Source organism: Grus americana, chromosome Z (genome assembly GCF_028858705.1).
Source record: "Grus americana isolate bGruAme1 chromosome Z, bGruAme1.mat, whole genome shotgun sequence".
In the NCBI taxonomy this organism is placed as follows: Eukaryota; Metazoa; Chordata; class Aves; order Gruiformes; family Gruidae; genus Grus; species Grus americana.
The window spans coordinates 3,494,382-3,518,380 of record NC_072891.1 but is presented as its reverse complement, the minus strand read 5'-3'; the positions used below and the strand labels follow the sequence as shown (position 1 = coordinate 3,518,380).

General features: G+C 49.0%; 1 protein-coding gene across 5 annotated transcripts in view; it reads left to right on the top strand.

Annotated features, from left to right (window-relative positions):
* The window catches only part of CTIF (cap binding complex dependent translation initiation factor), a 149,413-nt gene that overhangs the window by 107,880 nt on the left and 17,534 nt on the right, over positions 1 to 23,999 (top strand). For 4 of the 5 annotated variants that reach the window (XM_054810078.1, XM_054810079.1, XM_054810080.1 and 1 more), the window contains 2 exons: positions 1,100 to 1,429; positions 20,704 to 20,859. In XM_054810078.1, coding sequence (XP_054666053.1) covers positions 1,100 to 1,429; positions 20,704 to 20,859 — 486 coding nt within the window. The remainder of the gene's footprint in view (positions 1 to 1,099; positions 1,430 to 20,703; positions 20,860 to 23,999) is intronic. The other variant, XM_054810077.1, reaches the window with a different exon arrangement.

Below are 23,999 nucleotides of genomic sequence, written 5' to 3'. Positions count from 1 at the left end.
ATCTCCATTTACCCTCTGTGAAACTCAGATTCTTTCCCTTGAGATTCTTTTGTCAGACTGGAAAATGTGTCCATCGGGGTCTCTCCAATGAGATTTCCAAAATGCGTAGCAAAAATAACCTGAACATATACAATTCCATGGGACTGCATGCTGGAAATGTATACCTTTGCATGTGCATTTACTATTTATGTATGTGGCATGAGGGGGAGGAATAGATTTCTTTTAGTTATTGTTATGTTCTTTAAAGCAAATGGGAGTATAGCAGAAACTGTCAGAATATTCATTTTAATGCCCACCGTGCAAATTTATAGTCTTATAAGAAAGACATCACATAAGCTCCTGCTCTTGGGTGGGTGTAGTCAACACAACTGGCCTCGTCATGGCAGTTTTGGAGAACTCCAACTGCCAGTTGGCATTGGGGTTGTCCAAAAAATTGCTACAGGTTTGTAACGTATAGCACATTTTAAGATTGAACTAGGGGAGGAGAAAGGAGCAGAGCAGAGCAAGCAGAATGCATGCCTGACAATGGGGGAAAGGGAAAAATGCATAATTAAATGTTAAAAAGAAGCAATAAATTGTATGGTAATGATGTGAAGTGAGAAGTGTAACAGTCAAGTGATGGAAAAGTTAAGTTTTTCTAATGCTCTCAATTTAGATAATTAAATATATATTTTAAAATAGATAATTTTGTAGGATAGTTTTCTAAGCATTTTGCAAACAACAGTGCACTTTCAAAATAGAGGCAAAAAAATATCCATTATCACCATGTTGCAGACACCCCCAGAAACCTGTCCAAGATGCTAAAGGCAGTTAGGGGTGGTCAGACCCTGGCATCCTGGCTCAGGACCCTCCAGCACATCTTCTCCATGAGCTGAGGGGGAGGACTGTAGGATCGAGTACTGTGGGAAATGGGGAAAGAGAACATTTCTGGGGAAGGACTCATTCACTTGTGGTTTTCAATGCTGAAATAAGGCCATTGTGCCTTTAAAAGATGCTTTGACTTTTCTATGCCTGTTTATATGTCTCCCCAATCCCCTTCCCCCTTCGCTTTTTGTGGAAGGACAAGGGCTGATATGTCTGTTTTTTCCTTGTGTAACAGACGCCTTGTCTTTCCCTTTTCACGGACCAGGACGAAGTCACGGTGGAAACCACCAATCCTGAAAAGAACAAAATGGACAAATTAATTGAAATACTCAACAGCATGAGGAACAACAGCAGCGATGTTGACTCCAAGCTCACCACCTTCATGGAGGAAGCCCAGAACTCTACAAACTCTGAGGAGATGCTGGGGGAGATAGTCAAGACCATCTACCAGAAAGCGGTGACGGACCGCAGCTTTGCTTCCACGGCAGCCAAGCTTTGTGACAAAATGGCCCTCTTCATGGTGGAAGGAACCAAATTCCGGAGTCTGCTCCTCAACATGTTGCAGGTAATGAGATAAAATTAGTTGGTTAGATGCCTGCAACTTCACCCCGCCTGGTCTTACCATGCATTTGGACAGGAGCTGAGCTGTTACCAAATTCCTTTTGAACCCAGTTGATGAGAGGAGAACAGAAGTGTACCTGCAATTTAGTCTGTGCACATCTTTAATGGTTACCATAGATAATGTGGGACTGAGGGCATTGTCAAGTTGCTCTTCATTCCCTTTTCATGAGCTGTATGTGGCATTATGGTATCTAACACCCGGACCCATCTGTGAAATGAGTGGGTTGCTTTTGGCAGCATCATATGGCATGAAGAGAAGTTAACTTGGAGGGTCTTTCAGTGGAGGATCTTTGCCGCTTTTTTCAGCTAAAGTCCATCTCAGCACCAGAGATACCAAGTCATGGTCCCTGAGTAGGCTGTTGGTTGCATCACCTGGCTGAAGGGCTCACTCCTGGTTTCTGATTGCAACCCAGACAGAAATAATTTGTGTATTTGCTAATTATTCTGAGTGACTTGTTTATTGGTGTACAGCACTGATTGATTGTTCTGCTCCAAAACCATCAGCAACAGCAAAGTTAGAGGGGTACAAAAAAAACAGTGGCTCTGAGAACTGGTCCATGATAATGGTGGATGATAAGGAAGCAGGACTGTCCTCAACTGCCCATGGTCTGCTGGGAGGAGCACGTTTTACTGTAGTGCCACTATCAAAGCCGGGGGTTGCTTTCTGGGGAGGATGTCACATAGACCTCTGTCATTCTGCCTCTCTGGAGACAGGACATACAGACCTGCAACTATGAATTTCCATCCTTAATTTAATATGTGTTTCCATTTGGCCATTCCCTCACACACACATGTTATTTGCAGCACACGTAAAGCTCTCATTTCATTTCTGTGTTCTCTGCACGTGCTCATTGCTCCAGTTTTTGACACATCTTCTTGCCCTTCTTGCTCTTGTTGCAGATTGTCCCTTGGATGTTGTGCCTGACTGCCTGTACCTTGTGCGGGCTGAGTTGGCTTTTGGGCAACACAGCAAGCAGGGAAATGGTTGATGGTTGGACTTGATGATCTTAGAGGTCTTTTCCAACCTTAAAGATTCTATGATTCTATGAAATAAGGAGCAAAATAAAGTAATGAAAATCAACATTTAATGCAACCTAAGATAACCCATGTGAGCATCCTGCTCCTCCAATGCCAGGTCACTTTTGCGTCTTCTCCCATTTGGCTGAGCAATGCTAAGAAATACAAAATAAAGTCCAGGAGCGATGCCCAGGGAGCAGCAGGGTGTTACCCCAAAGCTGAGGATGATGGCAGTCCTTCTGGGTTAGGGAGGATTCTTCCAACTTGCTTTCTTCTCTTGCCCCAGCATTTCAACCCCTACCAACAGACCCAGTAGACCAATTTGTACTGCAATGTCATCTGCAATAATAACTGGCTTCATATTCAGCTCTTCATACCATGAATGTAGGATAAATAATATATCTCATATCTCCAGAGAGTCCCAAAGTGCTTCCTGGGAGCATGTAGCCAGTCTGGGTGTGATGGGAGGATGATGTCTGCCGTGGAAAGCTGGGAAGAAATGAAATGTAAAGGGTGAGCAGGGTGTTTGGGTGACTGAGTTCATGTGCTGGAGCAGGGAAAAATATGCAAAAGGGATTTGCTCAGCCCCAAACTGCACATCTTTTGAAAATGTCTTGATGGGGTAAAAGGTGACAGATCACTACAGGTCAAAAGGAAAGTGCTATATGAAATTAAATAATTTAACATTTCCTTTCTGATAGTAAAGGATTTTGACTTTCTCCAAGCACAGTTTCTTCTTCCAACCAAAATAATGGGATGCAGTCACACAGATTCATGAAATACTTTGGTCACTAAACTGTGACTTTTTGCGATGCATTCAGGCTTGATAGCCCTGGCTGGAGACAGTGACTGGTATGAAGCACAAAAGACTTGTTGCAGCTACCTTGATGTGAAATAAAGGGGTGGTTGATATTGATATATGATGTATTGTCAATATCAGTATGATATATTGGATAATATTTGGATATTATTGGATTATGTGGATATCATATTGATATCATATTGATCACATTAATATAGCAATATGATATATTGATATATGGTTGGTGATAAAATATATATTACTCAGCACCAGTCCTGGCCCTTCCACAATCCGATGCTTTCCATCAGTCATATCTAGATAATTTACCATTAATTTAAAAGAAAAAAAAAAAAAATCTTAAATAAAATGCTTGCTCCAGAGCTGGATTTGTGTCTCTCTAGCACCTTTCAGACTAATCTGATCCCCGGACGTAAGGAGCTCGTCTCTCTGGGCCCTGGCGAGCTGGGGAATTACTCTGCCGGGGTGTGATAAATCAGGATCAACGTGATCCCCCTGCAGCGCTGCTGGCGCCTGGGGCCGGATCGCTCGCCCCCCCATCTGCTCCCAGCAGATGCTCCTGTTTTGTACGGACTTGTTTGTCCCTTTCTCTCAGGGCTGTGACGGCACTGAGATCCCACCAGAGGATCTCATAAATTAATGCATTAACCTGTTGAGCCACCCTACCAGCATCCCAGTACCTATAGACATCATCCCTATACCCCGCTGGACTTTAAAGCAAGCAGCAAGGGGTTTTCCTGCGGAACAGGCAATAAACTAAACAAACTGTCATTTTAACCTGGTTCCTCTTATATTTTCAGCTGTTGACAAGGTGCTCGTGCTCAGGGGCTGCACATGTTCACAGCTTATCTCGTGGGACTTGTTTTGATCCCAAAACAGATGCCAGCGCCACGGCACAGGAATGCTGTCGTGTCATCCCCCTCCCTGCCAGCACCTCCTTTACAGAGCATCCCCCCGGCCGGCGTTGCACTGTTTCAGGCTCTAAGGGGATCTGTTGGGAAAACACTGGTTTGAATTTATTCCTCACTCTGTGTTTTGATCCCAAATCTTGGCCGAGTCTTGAATTTGGGCGCTGCGAACCTTTCAGGATGCTGAAGGGAGACATGGAAAGGGGAGTCATGGGGTGGGCAGCTGGTCGAGCTCAGGGAGATGCTGCCATGTAGGGGCTTGGCACTCGTCGGGGGGTCATTTGGGTTTGATTTTCTCCTCATTGAGTTTGGTTTGGTGTTCGGTACGAGGAGTGATTTTGGGCTGCGCAAGCCCTTGAGATGGACCTGGCCAAATTGGTCCCAGGGAGCTTGGGTGGATGGAGGCATGCAAGCACATCTTGGTGAACACATGTATGGTTTCTTCACCCCTCTAGAAATACCTTCTTAATTAGTAAATTGAAAGTAACTCTCCTGCTAGAGGTTTTTGCTCGTCATAGTTTCACTCACTGGCACGTCCAGCCTGTGGTGTTTTTTTTTTTTTTTTTTTTTTTGGTGGGGCAGTGTTAAGCAATGTGTCACAAACCCTTCACATGTAACATAAGTTGGAGTATTCCTCTGTTGAAATGGCCATGCTCTTTATAGCAGAGCTGTGTCTGCATCTGAGCTATGCAGAGCCAAGTGTATTATTAGAGTGGACATCACTGGGGCTGTAATTGTACACTGCTCCCCTTAGCAACCACAGCCAACAGCACATCAAACAGAAGGCTGATACCTTCTTTTAATAAAAAAAAAAAAAAAAAAACCACCACGAAATGCACATCTTGACACAGAGCAGCAGAGCCCGCTGCAGAGCGCAGGCCGGCGTGCAGCCAGAGCCAGAGCCTGGTACGTCCCTGCAGTTGGAAATGCCTTGGTGCCAGCAGAGAAGGGCTATTTCTGTTGCATACCCTATTGCATACCCTTTTGGATACCCTACAGCAAACCCTATGGCATACCTTATTGCATACCCATGCAGGGTTTCTTCATGGTCTTAGTTTAATCTATTGATACCCCAGAAATGGCCCTTCCTTTGTCCGGTGCTCTGCTTTGCTCTGGTTGTAGAAACTTGAGTCAAATCCCGTGGGTTTTGGCAGAGGTTGCACTTGGATTTCAGTGGACTCATCTGGATTTGAGATGGTCAGTGTGACCACTTCTGGAGGGTCTCAGCAAGGAAGGTAGCCAAAAAAAATCTGTTGTCAGCCTAAGCAGAGGATGAAAGAGGAAAATTTAGGTTGAGTCCCTTCTTGGTATGTAGATGTTGTGGCATTAGGTACTGGAGAATTGATTGATTCCCTTTGGTAAATTAAGAGTGCAAAGGGAAGTGTTTGCTATGCTGAGCGTAAGGATTTGGGAGGAATGAGATGAAATTCCTTCTCTCCCATAGGCTTCCTCTTTCTTTGAGCAAATGGCTTAACGTCCCAGTGATAGCAGCCGTTTCTGCATCATAGGGGTTGTGAGGATAACGACACCAAGGGGATACTGCAGGAACTGGGACACAGAAGTAATACACATGGTTAATGCTGAAAGGCAGGCTTTTTTCCCCCTTCACGTGATTAAGGTCTGGGTCTTCAGTAGGGAACAGTTTGTGGTTTGACAGAGGTGGAGGCAAGAGGATCTGAGCATGGCTGGAGAGCATCTGACCTGTTCACCGTGTCCAGCATTAACTGCAAAACCCATCAGCCCTCTTTCTGTGGCTGTTTTTAATTTAATTTAATTACAAGTGGTCCAGTTCATGCACAGAAAACACAGTGGTACCGCTTGTCTCGGAAAAGACATTGCCCAGGAGACATCAGAGAGGTTGCTTCGCTGAAAGATAGGGGCAAAAAAAGGTCTTGAGGTCCCTGGAGCAAACCCTAAAGCCATAAAGGTGTGTGTCTTGTGTGCCACAGCAGTGAAGATTTGCACACTCAGGTCCATGGAGCAGCACCATATCCATCTCTCTGATCTGTGCATAAGCTGAACGTCACTGCCTTTGGTTTCTCTCCAGAAAAGTTTGATGAGCAATTCCCAAGGTGAGGTAGTGATTCAGTGGAGAAAGCCTCCTTGGCTCGAGCTGCTCCCCGCTGCTCTTGTGGGGGGATGAGGGACATCTCAGTGGTGAACCTCAGTGGTGATGTGTCTATGGGTTCTGCCAGCCCTGCAGGAGCCCAGCACAGGCAGAGAAATAACAAATTATGCTGCCCTTGAATAAACAGCTTCATTTGGGGGTTTGCAAAAACTTGCAGAGCTTGGAAACCTTTTTCCTTACATTTCTGCGCCGATGATGACAGCACTGTCCTGGTTTTGTAAACCACGGTGAGACTCGCCAGCGAAAGCTGCCTGCTAAATGCAGCCTTGCAGATGGGGTTTATTTTCTATATGCCAAGGGAATTCAAAGGCAATTCTCAATTCATACACACACATATATACTACGTATATATACGGGCTCGGAGGTGTATGGGAGCGCAGCCCTGTGGGTGGCTCCAAGGAGCATCCCCAGCTGCCTGCATCCTCCTGTTCTCAAGCATGGATAAAAGGAGGAACGGGAAGGAGATGTGTTCCCTCTTGTTTGCCCCCAGTTGTGTCTCTGAAGATGGTCTGTAATTCTGTAACAGAGTGGGTTGTTGGTTGTTGGTGGTGGTGTTATTATTATTATTATTATTTTAAGAATTCTATATTTTTATTATTTTACTATAATTTTTTTGTTATTTTGCATAGCAATCTGAGGCCAAACATAACCCGTGCAAGCATCGGCAGCAGACAGGAGAGGGAGCTGGGGGAGCGGGCTGGCACCCTGCCTGTGCCGGCAGGTGAAGGGCAGAGCTGGGCACCAATGAGAGAGAGCTGGCCCCGCCGTTACCCGTGAGTCTGGCCAAGCCATCGCCATCTGCCCGTAGTAATAACGCTCGCTTGACTTTGCCGTTGAGGTTACGGGAGCCACTGGCAGACTGGTCCCATGCGGGTCTGTGAGTTATGGGAGAGCCTCGGATTAAATGTCAAGCTGCGTGCTTTAAACTTGCTGCTTTTCCCAAGCGGAGCGGTGGCTGTAGGAGCCATCCGGGCTCTGTCGCAGCTTTTCCATGACACAGGAACGTGGCAGGGGCAAGGGAGCACTGGGCATGGCCTCCTTGGAGGCTGATGGTGAGATGAGGAGGGGTTTAACGGAGTGCAAAAAGGGGTTTAACCCAAGATCTGGGGTTTTAATGGAGTGCAAAAAAAAAAAAGGCACTGGTAGGAAGGAAGGAACGGGGACAGGAGCTGTGCCCCACAAGCACTAGGAGCTCTCTGAGCTGGGAACAGCTGAGCAGAACCCCACATTAAATCAGCTGCAGTGTTGCACTGTACATCAGTCCTCAGCCCAAGCCCGCGGGTGGGTGTTGGGGCTCGCAGCCCCTTGAGGAGTTGAGTTGTAGCTGGAGGTGGCCATAGGGCCACCGGTGTACCAGTGGGCCTCACGGGGGATGCTGGGGCGTCATCCTCACTGCCCTGCAGGTAGCTGGGGTCTGGAGACCATCCAATGCAGTCACGCTCATGGCTCTGCACAGAGAAGGTGTTTAGTTTTGAGTAGCAAGGCATTGGGCAGTTGAGAGATTGATGGGAAGCAGGAAGCTGCAAAAAGAAAAAGCCTTAGAAGTTTAAAGAATGGCATATTTGACTTGAATTCAATGTGCTGTTAAGATTTTGTATTGTAATGCTCAGATGTGTCGTGAAAAAATAGCCATCACCTTTACTCCATAAATAAGCTGTGTGTGGTTTCTACTGGCTCCTTTTCACCTTGGAAGAGCGGAGGCTGCAAAGTGGGGACCAGCCCCTGCTCCGGCCTGTGGTTTGACCTCAGGGATGGTACTTGGTGTCCCATCATCTCCACTGACCAGTGATGCCCTATGTGGGCATCTCCCCGTGGTAGTGGGACTCTGCAGTCTTGGTCCCACAGGCTGACAGTAAGCAATGTCAGGAGCATCCCTGGCAGACCTGCTGCCTGCTGCTGCCTGCTGCTGCCTGCTAAAAGCACAGCCAAATTCAGACCAGGGGGCTTTGGGCTGTGGGACCAGTGCACAGCCTGTGCATGGGCTGGACTGCGGAGGCAACACGAAGCAGAGGCTCTGCCGGGCTCTAGGTGGAGACTGCAGACTGTGCAGCCTGCCTGCAGCCTGCCTGGAGCTCTGGGCCAGATCCAGCCAGCGGGCGACCGGTGGGGTGGGCTCCTAGCCGATCCCAGCCATTGCTGGTGGGTGAGACTACTCGGGGCCACACAGGGACCCCCTGGGGCTTTGATAGGAGAGGCAAGGGACGAAAAAAGTCTCAAAAGCCATTTATCCATTGACTGAGAGGTGAGGAAATGCCTGAGGACCCCCATCCACCTGCCACGCTGGAGGCAGGGGGGAGGCACTTCGGCGCTGAGATCCCCTCAGACCAGGCTGGACTGGCATCAACTCGGGCTCTCTGTTTTCTCCTGAAAGGCTCAAATCCAACCCCAAGATGCAGGAGCATGTTCCTACCAGCCCAGCGACTCAGCCGGCCTAAGGCACCCTCCTGCCAGACCATCTGCTCCTGCCTGCTCCAGCATAAATCCGGCTCAGGCTGCTGCAGCCACCCCGAGGTGGGGATTTCAGGATGCTGCAGGGTTGGAAGATCCCTGCTGCTGGTACCCGCAGCCGGCCTGCCATCCCCAGCCCTGCCCTTAGGTGGTTCCCTTCACCTCATCTGAGGACGGGATTTTCAAAGGCTCATTGGGATCCTGGATGCATCACCCTGCCTGGGACCCATCCTGCAAACCCCCATGGTCCCCAGTGACTTTGCTAGGGAATGAATCATCCTTCTGACAGAGAAACATGCTGGAGAAGCAGGTGCCAGGGACATCACCTCCTGAGCCAAGGCCAGAGCAGACGCAGGCGCCTGTGTCAGCCCAGAGCTGGGGTTTGGGTAGAAGGACATTGGGGAGGGCAGCACCTCTTTTTCTTTCCTGAGAAGGGGGGGAAATGGGATAACTTGTGCTTTGTCCGTCCCTGACATCGATCTGCTGCAGGCACACAAGATACGGGGGATTCTCTTGCGCTCACCAGCAGGAAATCTCTTTTTTTTAAGGATTTCTAGCTGAGCTGCAAGAATTTGTATCAAATTTGGTTTCTAACCAAGTGGGCTTGATTGATGTGCTCAAGCACAGGCTGCCCTGAGCGGATTTTGGCTGGTCTTTACAGCTGGCCTGCCATGGCGGCACCCTGGAGTGATGGTCCTGTGAGACCTGCAGCATGGGTGTTGCAGTGTGGGCACCCTCAGCATCCCCCGGCCAGGCTTAGGCTCATTTTTTTCACTGCTGAATGTTTTTATGTGTCAAAATCTGGATGTGGAGAATCAACACGCCACATCCCCTTTACCTCCCCTGTGGTAATTTTGCAGAGCCTCTCCTTTTCCTGCTGATCACATTTAAACTAGCAAATGCAAAATGATGGTGTGAAGTGGCTTTGGTGGGACAAGTCCTGGGAGCACAGGAGCCAGAGGATATGTGGCAGGTGAGGAATGAGATGCATGGGAATTGTATCAGGTCCCTGTCCCTGTCCCATACCTGGCTGGGACTGATACCGGTGCAAAACACAGTATCTGAGACTTGAGGACAGGAGCAAATGATGCGTGGCTGGATGATGCCACCCCATCATGACATGTCCTCTGGTCTCATCAACGGTGCTGCCGCCCATGGGGTGCCCTCCCATGCTCTCCCTCCCTTGCTGAGCATCCAAACCCAATGCTTCCTTTTCCCCTTGCAGTGATAAATTCCTCCACTTTTCTTTCTTTCTTTCTCTTTTAACTACTGTTGCTTTACCTATTATTTATTTAATAAAGAGGGGCTAGGAGGAGCATCTCTGGCAGTGCTGGAACCCAAACCCAGCGATATCATCTCCAGCCTAGGAGCAGCAGGAACTGAAAGGAAAAACAGCAAGAGAAAAGCGTGCACCAGCTAAGGGAATAGTGTCAGGCTGGAAAACCAAAATCTTTCCATTTCTGCTTCATTAATAAGAATAAGGTCTGTTTCCTTGTGCCTCTTTAATATTCCAGCCCATGCCATCCGGTGATCTTACATAGTGATGCTCACAGCGAGCCACTCTGCCAATATGCTGCAAAATATGCAATGGTAAACATGAGCATCCCTTTAGAGACAGAAAGTTTGGAAGGATTGAGGGGTTCTGCAGTTTTCTGCTGTTTTCTGCAGCTCTTTTCTGTAATCTCAGCTTTTCCAGCATGGATGGGCAGCTTCGGAGGCATCGTAGCATGCTCTGTACCTGCATGCTTCAGGAGATGAGCAGAAAGGTTTAATGCATCTTTTATATCCATTTAAAAAAAATAGCCAAATACAACATTTGCTATAGCAGAAGCTCCCTGGCTTCATAGGGTTTGTAAATATTAGCCTATGAGAACGATTTTCTGAGCTCTTTTGTGTAAATAACATTTTTTAGCAGACTGGTACTTCACCTCCAAGGCCCAGCTTTTGGTGGTCGCTTGTCCCCCATCACAGGGAGCCTGGAGCTGCGTTTCCAGCAGGGAGCTCCGGCACCAGTACCCAACGCCCATCAGATGCTTGGCCATGGCGGTGGGAGGGACGCGGTGAAAAGCAGGCAGAGGAGATAAGAGGGTTGTCAGCCCCCTTGCTTTCCAGCATGTTTGCTCAGCGATGTTGAGTGCTGGGCCAGAGCCACCACCTCCCTGCAGACTAAACAGTTGCAATGTTTTCTCCCATGACCGAAAGAATTTAGAAAAGGGTCCCGGTATGAAACTTTACACGAACTCTGGGTGCCACAAATATCTCTGGCTGGGAGTCTGTTAACTCCTCCAGTTCCCTCCTCGCCCATGTGGTTCATTCTCTGGGCAGATGAAGGGAAAACACATCCCACAATGAATCTGGCCGACTGCCCGCAAGACCCCCAGTGCTCTCCCACCCACCGTGTTTTTGTGCATCCATCTTTCTTTCTTTTTCTTTTTTTTTTTTTTTCTTTCTTTTAAAGGAGAAAGTTGAGCTCTCTGGCCATAATGGAGCTCTGAAGTCCTTAGTTCACAAAAGATATGGACCTGTTGGATCAGGTCTACAGGAGGCCACAAAAATGGTCAGAGGTCACCTCTGCTATGGAGACAGGCTGAGAGAGCTGGGGTTGTTCAGCCTGGAGAAGAGAAGGCTCTGGGGAGATCTAATTGCGACCTTTCAATGCTTAAAGGGGGCTTATAAGAAAGATGGGGACAGACTTTTTAGTTGGACTTGTAACGATAGGACAAGGGGTAATGGGTTTACACTAAAAGAGGGGAGATTCATACTAGATACAGGGGAGAAATTTTTTACAATGAAGGTGGTGAAACACTGGCGCAGGTTGCCCAGAGAGGTGGTAGATGCCCCATCCCTGGAAACATTCAAGGCCAGGTTGGACGGGGCTCTGAGCAACCTGATCTGGTTGCAGATGTCTCTGCTGATGGCAGGGGGGTTGGACTAGATGGCCTTTAGAGGTCCCTTCCAACGCAAACCATTCTTGTTTCTATAATGCCCCATGCCTCTTGGACCTGTTTGTAGACATCTGTGTGCATTTAGGTCCATCCAAAGATTGTTCACTTCCCTGCACCACCCAGCTCAGGGGCTTCCACTTCAGGGCAGGTTTCGGGGATGGGGGAAGCCACTGGGGCTTCATTCATCCATTGGTCCTGGCTTGCAGAGAAGCAGAGGTCAAGCATCAGTGTCTTGAACTCCATGGCCAGCTTCAGCAGACTGATGGTCCTACCCCATGATGAAGCACCACCAAGAGTGTACTTGCTAGAAAGGTCTTAGCATCCTGCAGGGAAAGCATCCTGCAGCCAGCACCCGGGCACTCAGGAAAATCCCTCCTAGGACTGAGCCGATGTAAACCAGGAGCGCCTGTACAGAAAAGCTCCCGACGGCAGACAGGATTAGCTGCCTGCTTTTTTTTCCCTGCCTGGTTTCATTCATCCATGGACAGGCTGGCGTTTCAATGGGCACAGCTTCATTTCAAATGCAAGCTGAATTTCTCCAGCCAGGGTGCCTGGACGAAGCAGCACCTGCCTCCACGGCCACTTTTCCTCCTCTTATATCCCTCTTTGCAAACTTGGCCCGTCGCCATAGTCCCCTCGGCACGTCTGCCTTATGAAGAGGACACGTTGCACGTGCAGAGCTTAAAATAAGAATGCAGCCTGCTGACAAAATCCAGCTGGTCCCTGGTGCATCTCCCCAGACTGCAACAATGGGCTTCTCCGGCTGCGGCATTTGCGAGCAGGATCCATTCATCAGCCTCTATTGAGGTCCCAGTCATTGCCCTGAGCTGGCGTTACACACGGGATGGGCATTTTTTCAGGCACAGAAGTGACCTCTGAGTGGATGCCAGGCACGGTTTTGAGGCTCTGACCTTGTCCCAGTGCAGGGAAGGGCTTGAAAACTGCCCATCAAACCATCCCCAACCATATAAAACAGCCCCTGTACGCTTGTTTGGGGGATTTCTTCAAACCAGCATGATTTTACACTGAGCTCATGCTTTGGGGAACACGGCCCATGGGCTGGGAGATTTATATTAATATGTTTCCTTTCAGTGGGGGTGCCAGCGCTGCTTCAGGCGCTGGGATGGGCAGGGATCTGCTGTGTTCGATCCCCTCTCTTCCTGCCACCTCCATGTAGCAGGGAGGGGATTGCTGTCCCGGGGACAGGATGCTCTTGGGTACATGGATGCTTTGCCCCGTCTCGGGGAATGGCTGCCCAGGAGAGGACTTGCAGTGCCTCCCAACACCCAAAGGTAACGCGAGGTTTTCCCACGCACGCTTGCAAAGGCAAAAGGCACGTCACTGCCGCAGGGTTCCCACAGCACCAGGACTTGAACAAATATAATGAGGATCTTCTGTAACACTCCAGAGGAGCAAGCCTGCCAAGTGGGAGCTGCCTCCTCCAGGCATTACAGCCATGAGGTGTCTGAAAAAATGCTCTGACAACAACCCAGCAAGGAAATTGATTTGTATTTCTACGTGGTTCCCTTGTCTCCCCACCAGTTCCTCTCCATGGAACCAAGGGGTTGCCTTCTGGCTCTTAGGTATCGTTAGTTCCTTATGTCCGTGTGTCCGTGTCCCTCTGCTCACTGTAAAGTCTGGCTGGGACAGGCGATGACGTTTTGCTGTGTGATTGTGCCTGGGTTCATGGGACAACAGGACTCTAAAGTGGTGACAGACCACTGTTATCCAGCTGAGCTGACACCCTGGCATGTGTCTGGGAATCCAGAAAGGTATTAAATAGGAAGGGTAGCAATAAAAATTAAGTAACAAGGAAGACAACTCTGTCACCTGGGTACTGCTGGAGGAGGTGCTGGCAAACATCCTCTAGTGGAGCAACAGGAGCTCCCAGAGCATCCCACTCTCTTTTCCAGAGTGTTCCTGCTCTGTGCGTTACCCCACTTGAAAATTGTATGGAGAAACAGTCCTGTGATACGATGGTATAAGCCTTGATAAGTCAGTGGAGGTGCGAATGTGTTCTGGTGGAAATGAGATTTGCTTCAGTTCAGCGGTAAGCTCTGCTGACCTGTGGAACACTGTCTTCCCAGGATGTGGCCACATCTCAGTTCTCATGTTTTCCCCTCCATGAGAGAAAAGGAGATAACAGGAGACCAGAGGATTTCCTTTGGGCTGCCTCTTCTCCTCACTCTGGTTTCTTTGCACTCAGAGGGTCAGTAAAGAAGATTTTTACACCAGGACAAAACAGTGTTTGCTGTTTGTGGTGTGTGGACCATGCTACTTCATCCTTCTGGTCATCTCAGAGCTTCCACTGAGACAGTGCTCCAAGACCTCTAGCAACTGCTAGGTTAACAGCAATGCTTTTCTGTTTCACATCCATCATTATGTTCCCACATGGGTGCTTCAAACCTCAACTATATCAATAATTAAATGCTTGCACCTCTTCAGCCCCCAAGGACCTCAGAGATATTGCTGGCTCAAGCTGTGAGACACCCACGTTGGGTGGGTAATTGCTGTTGATCCCAGATCTGGAGCCAGATGGAGAGGTCATGGTGAGACCAGGGGGCAGGAGGTTCAAGTGACCACCCGCTTGGTCACCTCGGGGTGTTTGGAGACATGGGAAGTACCCACAGCTCCTCTTGGCTCTGGTTATCAGCTGCCTCAGTTACCCAAACCTGAGGAATTTAAAATTCATGGATGTTCCTAATCCTAGGAGTCTGCTCAGCATCTTCTTTAGAAGAACCAGGAGTTTTATGACCTTACTTTCCCCTTCCTGCCCAAATCCTTTTGAGTGGAATAAGCACTGTTTGTGTCTGTCTGATGGCTGCAGGATCTTCAGTGAGTTGTTCTCATAGAATTGGTCAGTGGCATTTAATGCAAGTTAGATATTGTCTGGTGGTCAGATGACGGGGGATAGGTGCCCATGGGCTGGTGGTCACTGTCCTGGTAACCTGGACCTTCACCATGCAATGCATTTTGGAGACCTCTGTGATTAGAAATGTTCACAGAGCTGTGGCCATCATGAAACCAGGTCTATGCTGAAGGCCACTGGGAGGATTTGCTGCTCTTCCCAAAGTGGCCAAAACACCCCAAGAAGAAGCCAGTGCGCGTTCATCTGGTGCAGATCCAACTTGGAGGAAACGACATGATAAAAGTCTGTAGGAGTGAACTACCTCATGGCTGGGTGAAGCGGGGACTTTGCAAGGCTGGGCACAGGGTGTCATCTGTAATTTAAAAGCTTTATCTCCTTTAAATGTCAATAGCTCCTTTGTTGGAGTAATAATAATTGCCATGATTTGCATGTCTCAGTCACATGCCCCAAAGCACTTTGCAGAGGAAGATGAGTAAATCGTTCCCATTTGCCTGCTGGGAAATCAGGGTACAGAGGTGATGGGAACCCATGCAGGACTGGAAATAAATCTTAGTCTCCTGTGCTGTGATTGTCCAGTCCTGCGTGGAAGCTGTTGGCTCAAAGCAGGTTTTCTGTCGTTGTCTTACTCTGCTTTGTCTTATGGGCTGGCAGTAGCATGGGCAGGGATGGTGTGTGGTGGGATCTCATTATGGTTCAGTCCTCGGGGAATGTCAGCAGGGTGCATGCAGAGAGGCTGGGAGTGTTGCTGCGGGTGGTTAGAGGAAGAGCAGAGCCCACGGAAGAGCTGATGGTCCCTCCTTGTGTCCCACCATCTCCAGTGGTTTGGTACAGCAAAGCAGCTTGTGTAGTGGTGTCCATGTGGAGTGAGATGTTCTTGATGAAACTGTGGGTGACAGCTCTTCTTCAGAGGAGCTCAATGAGACCCTGAGCATCCACTGACAGAGGTGTTTGATCAGCTTCTGGTACTAACATAGCTTTCTCCAGCACCTTCTGAGCCTCTTCTGCACGTCAGTGCCATAAACTACTCATCTCACTGGGTTATACTCCCCAGAAAGCAAAGCTGCGCTCCAGAGCCTCCTCCAAGCCAGGACATAAATATGAGTATTATTTAAATTATAAACAGGGAATAATGCAGCAACGTTAAGCGTGCAAAATGTCATTTATTGGAGCCCTTTCTAGGAGGGTTTAGGGAGGGAGCAGGTGGAGGGTGCGCTCCTCCAGGAGAGCAACAAGGGACAGATGATGTCCCAGCCTCTACCCGCCAGCTCCCTCCTCCAACCCATTTTATTTGTCTCAGGCCCTTTCCAAAGAGCCATTTAAGGTTCCAACCTTTTGTAGCACATTGTCAGTAAGAGCAAGTATTTACCACAGCCTCTCTCTGCTTTTTATATAGCGCCTAGCACTAATATCTAAGTGTTATATATTTCTTTTTGTGCAGTATTTCTGACTCAGTATTTCCTGCCTCCTTGACAATGACTGAGTAAACAGCAGAGCTGCCAGAGGAAGAGCCCTGTGTTTACAGAGCAACAAGCCCAAATGTGTCTTTTTTTTTTTTTTCCATCAGAAGGTGGCAATGCTTAAATTAACCCTCATTTTTATCCCACACTAAACTTTTGCCCTCTAACTTGCTACGGACAGAGTCAGCCATGAGTTGGTGGGCCCAGATCTGGGGCACAGTTATTTGGGACTCATCTTAAAAAAAAGTGTGGCGAACTCCCAAGAGATGAGTTTTCAGCTGCAGCTGTCTGGGTTGGAGCAAGGGCTTATATTCGATGGCAAAATGCTGCTTCTCATCCCACTTGACTCTGCTGCCCACTAAAAATGATAGAGAAGGAATTTTCCTCCTCTCCCATGGAGTGGCCAGTTCTCTTGGCTCCTCTAGCTTGGTCCTGGTCTTGGAGAGGTCTCGTGCCTGGGCCAGGAAGGGATAGTGTTGCATTAGCTGCATCTACACTGAGATGAATGCTGGGCTTTGACTTGGGTGCAAGAGTAGAGAGCCCCAAGACAAAGGTTTTTTCTGTTTCCATTGCTGGCAGAAGCTCAACAGGAGCTTCAGCTCAAGAAAGCCAAGCTTAGAAAGGGGTCCAATGCGGGATGTCAAAAGGTGGGATGAGCGATGGCCCATCCATATCATGCATGAGCACAAGACACTCTTGACCTACCCATCACATGTGGTGAGGCCCAACGTGATGAACATGCTTAGCCTTCTGGTTTATGCCCCATACTTGTCCTGTTTGAGACCTCTTTAGAGGTCCCCTTGGCATCCCCCCACTTGCCGCATGGTTTCCCAATGAACTCTTCTCCCAAACCAGGCAGAGAAGGGAGGTCAACCCTGCTACCTGGTATAAATCCATGTTATTTTAAACTAGAGGCGCTGAAGGAAGGTCATCCTGTAAATGTGCCCAGATTATCTACAGGCTAGGGCACCCCCAAATTAGTAATACAATTCATGTTTAAAAATACAGCCAAACTGATGAAAGATAATTTGCTTGCTGCCCTGACATCACCACCTAAGCATGGGGCAAGCCAATCCACAGGTTATTTTTATGTAACTCCGTGAGGCATTTCCAGAGCAAATAAAGTTCACTGGGCAGGGCAGTGACCCAGCCGTCTGGTTTCAGCACTCTTCAGCCTCCTCAAGGCTTCTCATCAGTGTTGTGGAGGGCTGCGGGTCAGGACATGGCTCCATCGGATGTGCCCCGGGCACATGGGACATGGGTTTTGTTCTCTGCTGAGCTGCTCTTCACTGCTGGGCAGCTCTTCACCTCTCCCACGCTCTTGGTCTGCCTCATCCGTTTTGGTTGCAAACACTTTGAAGTGATTGAGTTGCTCTGTATGTTGTCTGCGCTCGGTGTGATGGGTCACCAGTCCTGCTGGGAGCACAGCCAACATGCAGCCAGGTGAATTGCACCCATAAATCCGTTGACTGAATTACCTAGATGACAGCAGTGGTCTCCTCAATCATGGGCACCCCCAAGGGAGGTGGGACACCTCTGCATGGACGGCGTTCGTGTTGGCTTGCCCTTCTGCGCATGCCATGGTCCTGGTCAAACCTGCTGTCTGAAGGCCAAATTTAAGGGCAAAGCTCCCTGTGCCACCTTCCTCCTTCCCACCGTGACACTGCTGTAGCAACGCCCTGTGGGGCTGAAGCAGATGAGTATCTCAGGATGCTTCAGGAGAGCCCTGGTGCTGCAAGTCCAGATACCCTGGAGGGTCAGCTCCTGGCGAGCCCAACTGTTGCCTGTAGGCAAAAAACGTAATTCCAACATCTGGCAAGGTGCTTTTCCTACTTTGTTGAAGGAATTGGTATCACTCCCCCTGTTGTAGAGCACATGCAAACAATCGCTTTTGCTCCCAGGGAGTTGCTTTGCAGCTACTGGTGAAAGTTGGCCCAACGTGAGGCTGCAAACAGCAAAATTATTCCTGCTGTGGTATCACACTCTGGGTCAAAATGTTCACGGTGACCTCTGCATCCGTCCCATGTTCTGTCCCCTGCTCCTGTCCTTCATGGAGGTCCATCAAAGTCTGCATAAGGTTTTTTGGTGACTTGGGGGGGGGGGTGGAAGAGGACCCAAGTCCCTTTGCTTTTGCAAGCATCTTCTGCTTCAGCTGCAAAGTTAGGGGCAGAGTATTCACTGATGTCTCTGCTGGGTGGCATCACCCACTGGGTACCCTAGGATGAAAGAAAGAGGGTGGTGGGTGGTGGCATCCCTTCCTGCCCAGCTCCCATCCTAGGCCTGATCAGTTTAGTTTGGTGGTTGTTTTACGGAAATATTTTTGTTGGTTTGTTGGTTGGTTGGTTTGGTGGATTTTTTTACAGAAAATATTTTTTTTAAAACAGCAAGTACTGAAGTTTCAGTTTGCTCTCTTGCAAGACTGCAGAGTGGGGCGATGTGTTTGAAGCAGGAACAGGAAGGAGGAGAGCTTCCTGCGGTGGTTTTTATTCTTTCCCAGTAATCTGGGACCGCAGAGACCGTGCGGTTTTCCCGAGCTGCTAGGAATTTCCCAGAGTGCCCCAGGGATCCCGGAACACAGCTCAGCTCCCCAGTCACATCAGCATGGACCTTCCCAGGCAGGACAGGGGGAGTGTTGGGGGCCATCCAGCCTGGGAGTGGCACAACGGCTTTGGGGCCAAAGCCAAGTGGGATGCTGCGTGAGATGCAGAGGACAGCTCGGTGGCCGCTGCCAGGGGACAGAGGTTTTAGAGCATCGAGGAGGAGCTCCAGGGTTCAAAGGGTGCTTTTTGTCCCAGGGTGGAAGTGGCTGCTGGGTGGACCTGTCAGTCGGTGAGGGTGAAGGTCCCCGTTGGTGCAGATGAGGGCCACGGGATACTCTCGCCTGATTTTTTTTAATTGCTCAGTAGTCAGGAGGACTTTACAACTTTTTTTTTATTTTATTAAAATTCAAGTGAAAACTCCAGAATGAGTAATTCAGTAACCCTGGGGTGATAACCTGAGCAGGCAAATAACTCTCTCCTCCATCACCACCCTGGTACTGGCTGGATAATGAAAGGACGAACTCCTCAAACTCCCCCAGAGAGTCTGAAAGGACCCAGCAGGATTTGGCTGCAGGTTGACTTCGGAGTCACAGACACAGTTGGGCAATTGCCTCATAGAAATGGGCGTAGAGAGGAATTAGTCATCACTGTTTGGTTAATAAGTTCATTGGTTATTTTACAAGTCTTTTTCCTGCATATGCAAATATATATTTTTTTTTCCTTTTGTAATGAAACATATAAATAGCTCCTGTCTTGGATCTTCTGGTTGTGTCATGAAAATAATTACCATGCTTTTGCCTGGCTTTCTTTAGCAGCTGCTTTACCTACCTTTGTTTCAAAAGAAAGATCTCCTGTGTGTTGTGCAGGGCATGAGAGCGATCTTTGGTGTGGTGGCTTTTGTATCTCCCTGGCTTTGCAGAGTGCAGCTGCAGGTCGGAGCATTCGCAGCAGCGAAGCCCTTTGTCTCAGGCAGTAGGAATAAACTGAGATGAAAAAGTTATAAGATAATTTATTTAGTTGCTGGATTTCAAATGTTGTGCAACCTGCACTAGGAAAACACGGTGTTGAGAATGAACTTGTCCTGTTCTTTAATTTTCCCCTACTTAGTGTCTACTAATTTTTAATACCAAGGAAGGGTCACTATGGAGACAGACAAGCAAAGTCGCGTGGGGCTTCTAGTAAGAAGCTCTGCAGCATTGCTGAGAGCCCAGGGAAACCCTCTTGGCTCTGAGTGCAATGCACTCTCTTGTGCTATCCTCTACAAAGGTTTTTATTTGCTTTTCTGTGTTGCCCCTTGCTCTTTGCCACACACTCCCAACACACACATCCCTTTTCATATCTTGCCTTTAGGCAAACCCCTGTTTTTCTCCTCAGCTACAGGACTGATGGAGAGGCAGCTGCACGCTCCCTCCTGATGTTGCTCCATAAATCACGTCATTCAGATAATCCTTGGTCATGGCAACCACCAGCTCAGGAGCAGGGTGACCTTTTAATGCCAAGCCCAGGCTGCCCTGATCAGGCTGCCCTGATCTTCTTCTGATCGGGCAGGGAGCCAGTCTCTGCCATAAATTCATGAGACCCCAGGGAGCAGCCAGGCCATTAGGATGCCCCTGGCCAGACCCTGGGTCTGCTGGAGATACTGGAATGAACAGGCTGGGTGGGTCCACCTGGACCACCAAGCCTGGCATGGCCACCAGCATTCATTGTGTTTCCCCTGCATTTTATTTAATGTCTTTGTTGCTGCTTTTATTCGATCTTGGTTGTGCATATGGAAAAGAGTCCCTGTGTCTGAGGGGGAGGGCAGGGCACGGGGGACACCGTCTCTAGCACAAGCTGTGGCAGTTATTGCAGGGGTTGGTGATATTTCTACAGTACCTGCTTTCTGGTGGCTTTGCTGTGTTGAAATTCCAGCCACTCCGCGTGCGTTGAGTAATCTCCCCGCTGTTACTAAAGAGTCAGTCTGTCTGTCTTCCTCCCCCCACCCTGAGTTTCAGTTTCCTCCTAATTCTCTCTCTAGACAGCCGTTGCCTCTCCCATGGCGATGCGGTTTTGCTGATGCAGCCTGTTGTCTCTGTCCCTCTTGCAGAAGGATTTCACCATGCGGGAGGAGTTGCAGCAGCGGGACGTGGAGCGCTGGCTGGGATTCATCACCTTTCTCTGCGAAGTCTTCGGCACCATGAGGAGCAGCACCGGAGAGCCCTTTCGAGTCCTTGTCTGCCCCATTTATACCTGCCTCAGGGAGGTAAATGCCTTCAGAGTTTGTCCTTCTCCACCTGCGGGCCAAGCCATTGCGTTGCAGTGCTGAGATGCCCATGATTTGTAGATGTTTGCTTTATGATTCCTAGAGGTTTGCTTTGCCAGCATCAACACTTCTCACCCCAAAAGTACCTACATCTGCAGGGATGCTTGGCTTTTCCTGCATATTGTGTTTCTGCTAATTAAAAGCACGTGCTCCAAGCAAGACCTCTTTGTCCAAGGGTTTGCAAAGCCCAACAGTTGGGATTTGCAAACACAACGTTTGAGTTTGCAAATCCCAAAGTTGTGAAAATCCCCACCAAAGGGGCTTAAAAAGCTTCTTAAAAGCAGGTGAAGCCACCTGAATAGATGAGACAGACTGAGGGGTGGAAAGAGAGAGAGGTGAGGTCCCCTATGTCCTTACTCCCCACCTAGTGCACCAGAAGCCCAGCCATGCCACCAGGGTTGGCGACATTTCAGAGCCTGAGCTCATGAGCTCCCCATGGTTTGAGGCGGTGGCAGAAACCTCGGTGAGGACAAACAGAAAAAGCAAATCAAGTGTTAATGTTCAATAGAGCAGGAGAGGGCTTTCCCCCATCCTGTTTTAAAGATGGTTTTGTTTCCTGCTGCTGTCTGTAGAAGACTTTCTCAGAAAAACCTGCCTTGTTGCCCAGGGTTGGAGCTGTGAATCTCAAACTGTCAGTAGTGCTTCTGTCGGGCCATAAATAACTTGCTGTAAAATAAGTTCTTCGCTAGACCTTGGGCAAGGGAAGGAGAAGGAAACTGCCAGCGATGACTTTTTTACACGCATGGGAATTTTTCTCTGAATGCAAACACATTCTAAACATTTTGTCTTCGCAGTAATATTGTGGGTAGGGTTCACAGACGGTGACTGTAGCAGTGAGAAAGAGTCAGGGCATTGTAACGAGGCACACATATCCAAAGGAGGAGGTGGGAGAGGGATGCTAAGAATAGCCTAACTTCCCCAAAATCTCTGCCCACAGCGGTATGTGTCACCTTATGGGGAAGATCTTGGCGTCTAGCAAAATCCCCGTTCCCCTCTGCTTCCCATCACAGTCGTGACACAACCCAGTCCTGATTCTGCTAGGATTTTTCCCTGCCCACTCCTGTCTGCCCTTGCTGTGTCATCACGGTCCCTCTTGTTGCCTTGCTGGTACGTGGGGACACGGTCCCAAGCTAGAGGTGTGTGGAAGGATGTGAATTTCAGGTATCAGGGATATTTTTTGCTGCAGGACAGCTCCATAAAAAGCCTTTACTAATTATATCAAGACGTCATGCATAAATTTGGTTCTTAAAAATACATCTCTCTGTTACCTAGCAGGACAGCTCTGTCCCCAGGGTGTTGTTTGTCAGAGAAGAAGACTCTTAGCTTAGCTGACGTGGGTGAGCCTGAGTCTTTCAGCTCTCCTGCCCCAAAATGGGTGATCTGTGACTGCTTGCTCCGCAGGGTTGTGACCTTGACTCACGCTGTTACTCTTCCATGGCTCTGGGATGGGTATTTGTCTTGCCGCTGTCAGCTAATCCTGATGCCCAGGGCCAACCCATGGGAACAGGACCACCTATTTGTCAGCAGTGATAGGTGGCAGGCTCTGAGGTGGTTGCCAAAGCCAGGCTGTAGGCAGAAGGGGTGGTGGTGAGCTCTTCCAGTCACACTTAGGAGAGGGCAGGGACATTTGCACAGGGTGATCCATGAGATGGTGGAAACTTCCTAGTAGTACAGGGTGAAGCATGCGCGGTGCGCTGCTGTCCCCGGGCAGGATGGGACGTCCCCATGGCCAAGATGGTTCGGGACCGGCTGGCAGCCATGGGAATTCCTCCACTTGCCTCAGGATGGGTTTGCAAGGTGTAGTAACACTCATCATGGTTTCTTCTCCTTGCAGCTAATCAGCGTGTACATCCCTGTGTACAATTTCAGTCCCTCACTCCTCACTCCCTCCTCCTTGAGCATCTCCCAGCAGAGCCCCTCCATGCTGTCCAGTTATGCTTAACTCCCTCTGCCCCCATCCACCCATCCTTTGATGATAAATCATTACCAGAGGTGAGATAACATCTCTCCCTCTGCCTGTCCTTTTAGCTCCTCTTGCTTTTTAGTTTCTCTGTCTCTCTTTTTTTTTTTTCCTTTTCCCTTTTCCTTTGTAGCTTTGGCAGACTCAGCCAAAGGTCAGCGAGGGAGTGAGCAAGAGGAAGGGGAAAGTTGCTTGATGACTGAGGCAGGAATGTGTCTTCCCTCCCCCCCTGCAAAGCTTCCTCTCTCCAGCTCCTTTCCCCCCCAAATAAAAGCTTATTAACACCATCATAAGTTGTGGAGCTGGGCTGGGTGGGAGGAAGCGAGGATGGCAGCAAGGACATCGGTGCTGCGTGGTCCACTGAGGAGAAGCTGGGGACGTGGCTGGGGCACCGGGTGGCAATGCCAGTGTTATTTATTGAGCAGTGTGGATGGGTTGGTTTTGTGGGCTGGGAAAAAAAAAAAAAAAAAACAAACCAAAAACAAAAGAGAAGTTCATTTCAGGCGAGGCTGGAGTGATAAATGCTGGGGTTTGCTGGTTAATCGAACCAGCATTCATCACCGTCCTCGGGGAAGCAGGCAGACCGCTGCGTTTTGATGTCAGCCACGGGAATGGGTGTTTAATCACAGCAAAGGAAATTTGGGTCAGAGCTGCCGCCTTGCCCAGGCAGCGTTTTGGGAGACAAGGGAGTGGCTGTGCCTCTTGGCACAAGCGTGGTCCACACCAAGCCCCTGTCCTGGGAGGCTCTGCCACATCCTCCTCTGTGCCCATTGCCTGAGCTGCCTGCTGGAAAGCAGGGTGTGGGCGAGAAGAAAGGGTCTACGGTGTCTGGCATGGTGACTGCCTCTCCCAGGAGCTGGATCCCCAAAGAATCAAAAAGTTTAATTTCCAGAACCATTGTGAGGGTTTGGGGTAAGATTTGGGCAAGCAGAGAGTGTCTTCACAAGGTCTGGTGGGGTCAACACTGGGATTTTAGGCAAAGAGATGGTTTGCCAAGAGAAGTAGAAGGCGAGTCCAGCTGTCTTTAAAATGGTTTGATGGAGCACAGTGAGTTTGGGTGGTGCTTTAGATCAAAACACATTTTTCTGCTTGGAATAGTGTATCGTTTAAGTTGGAGGAG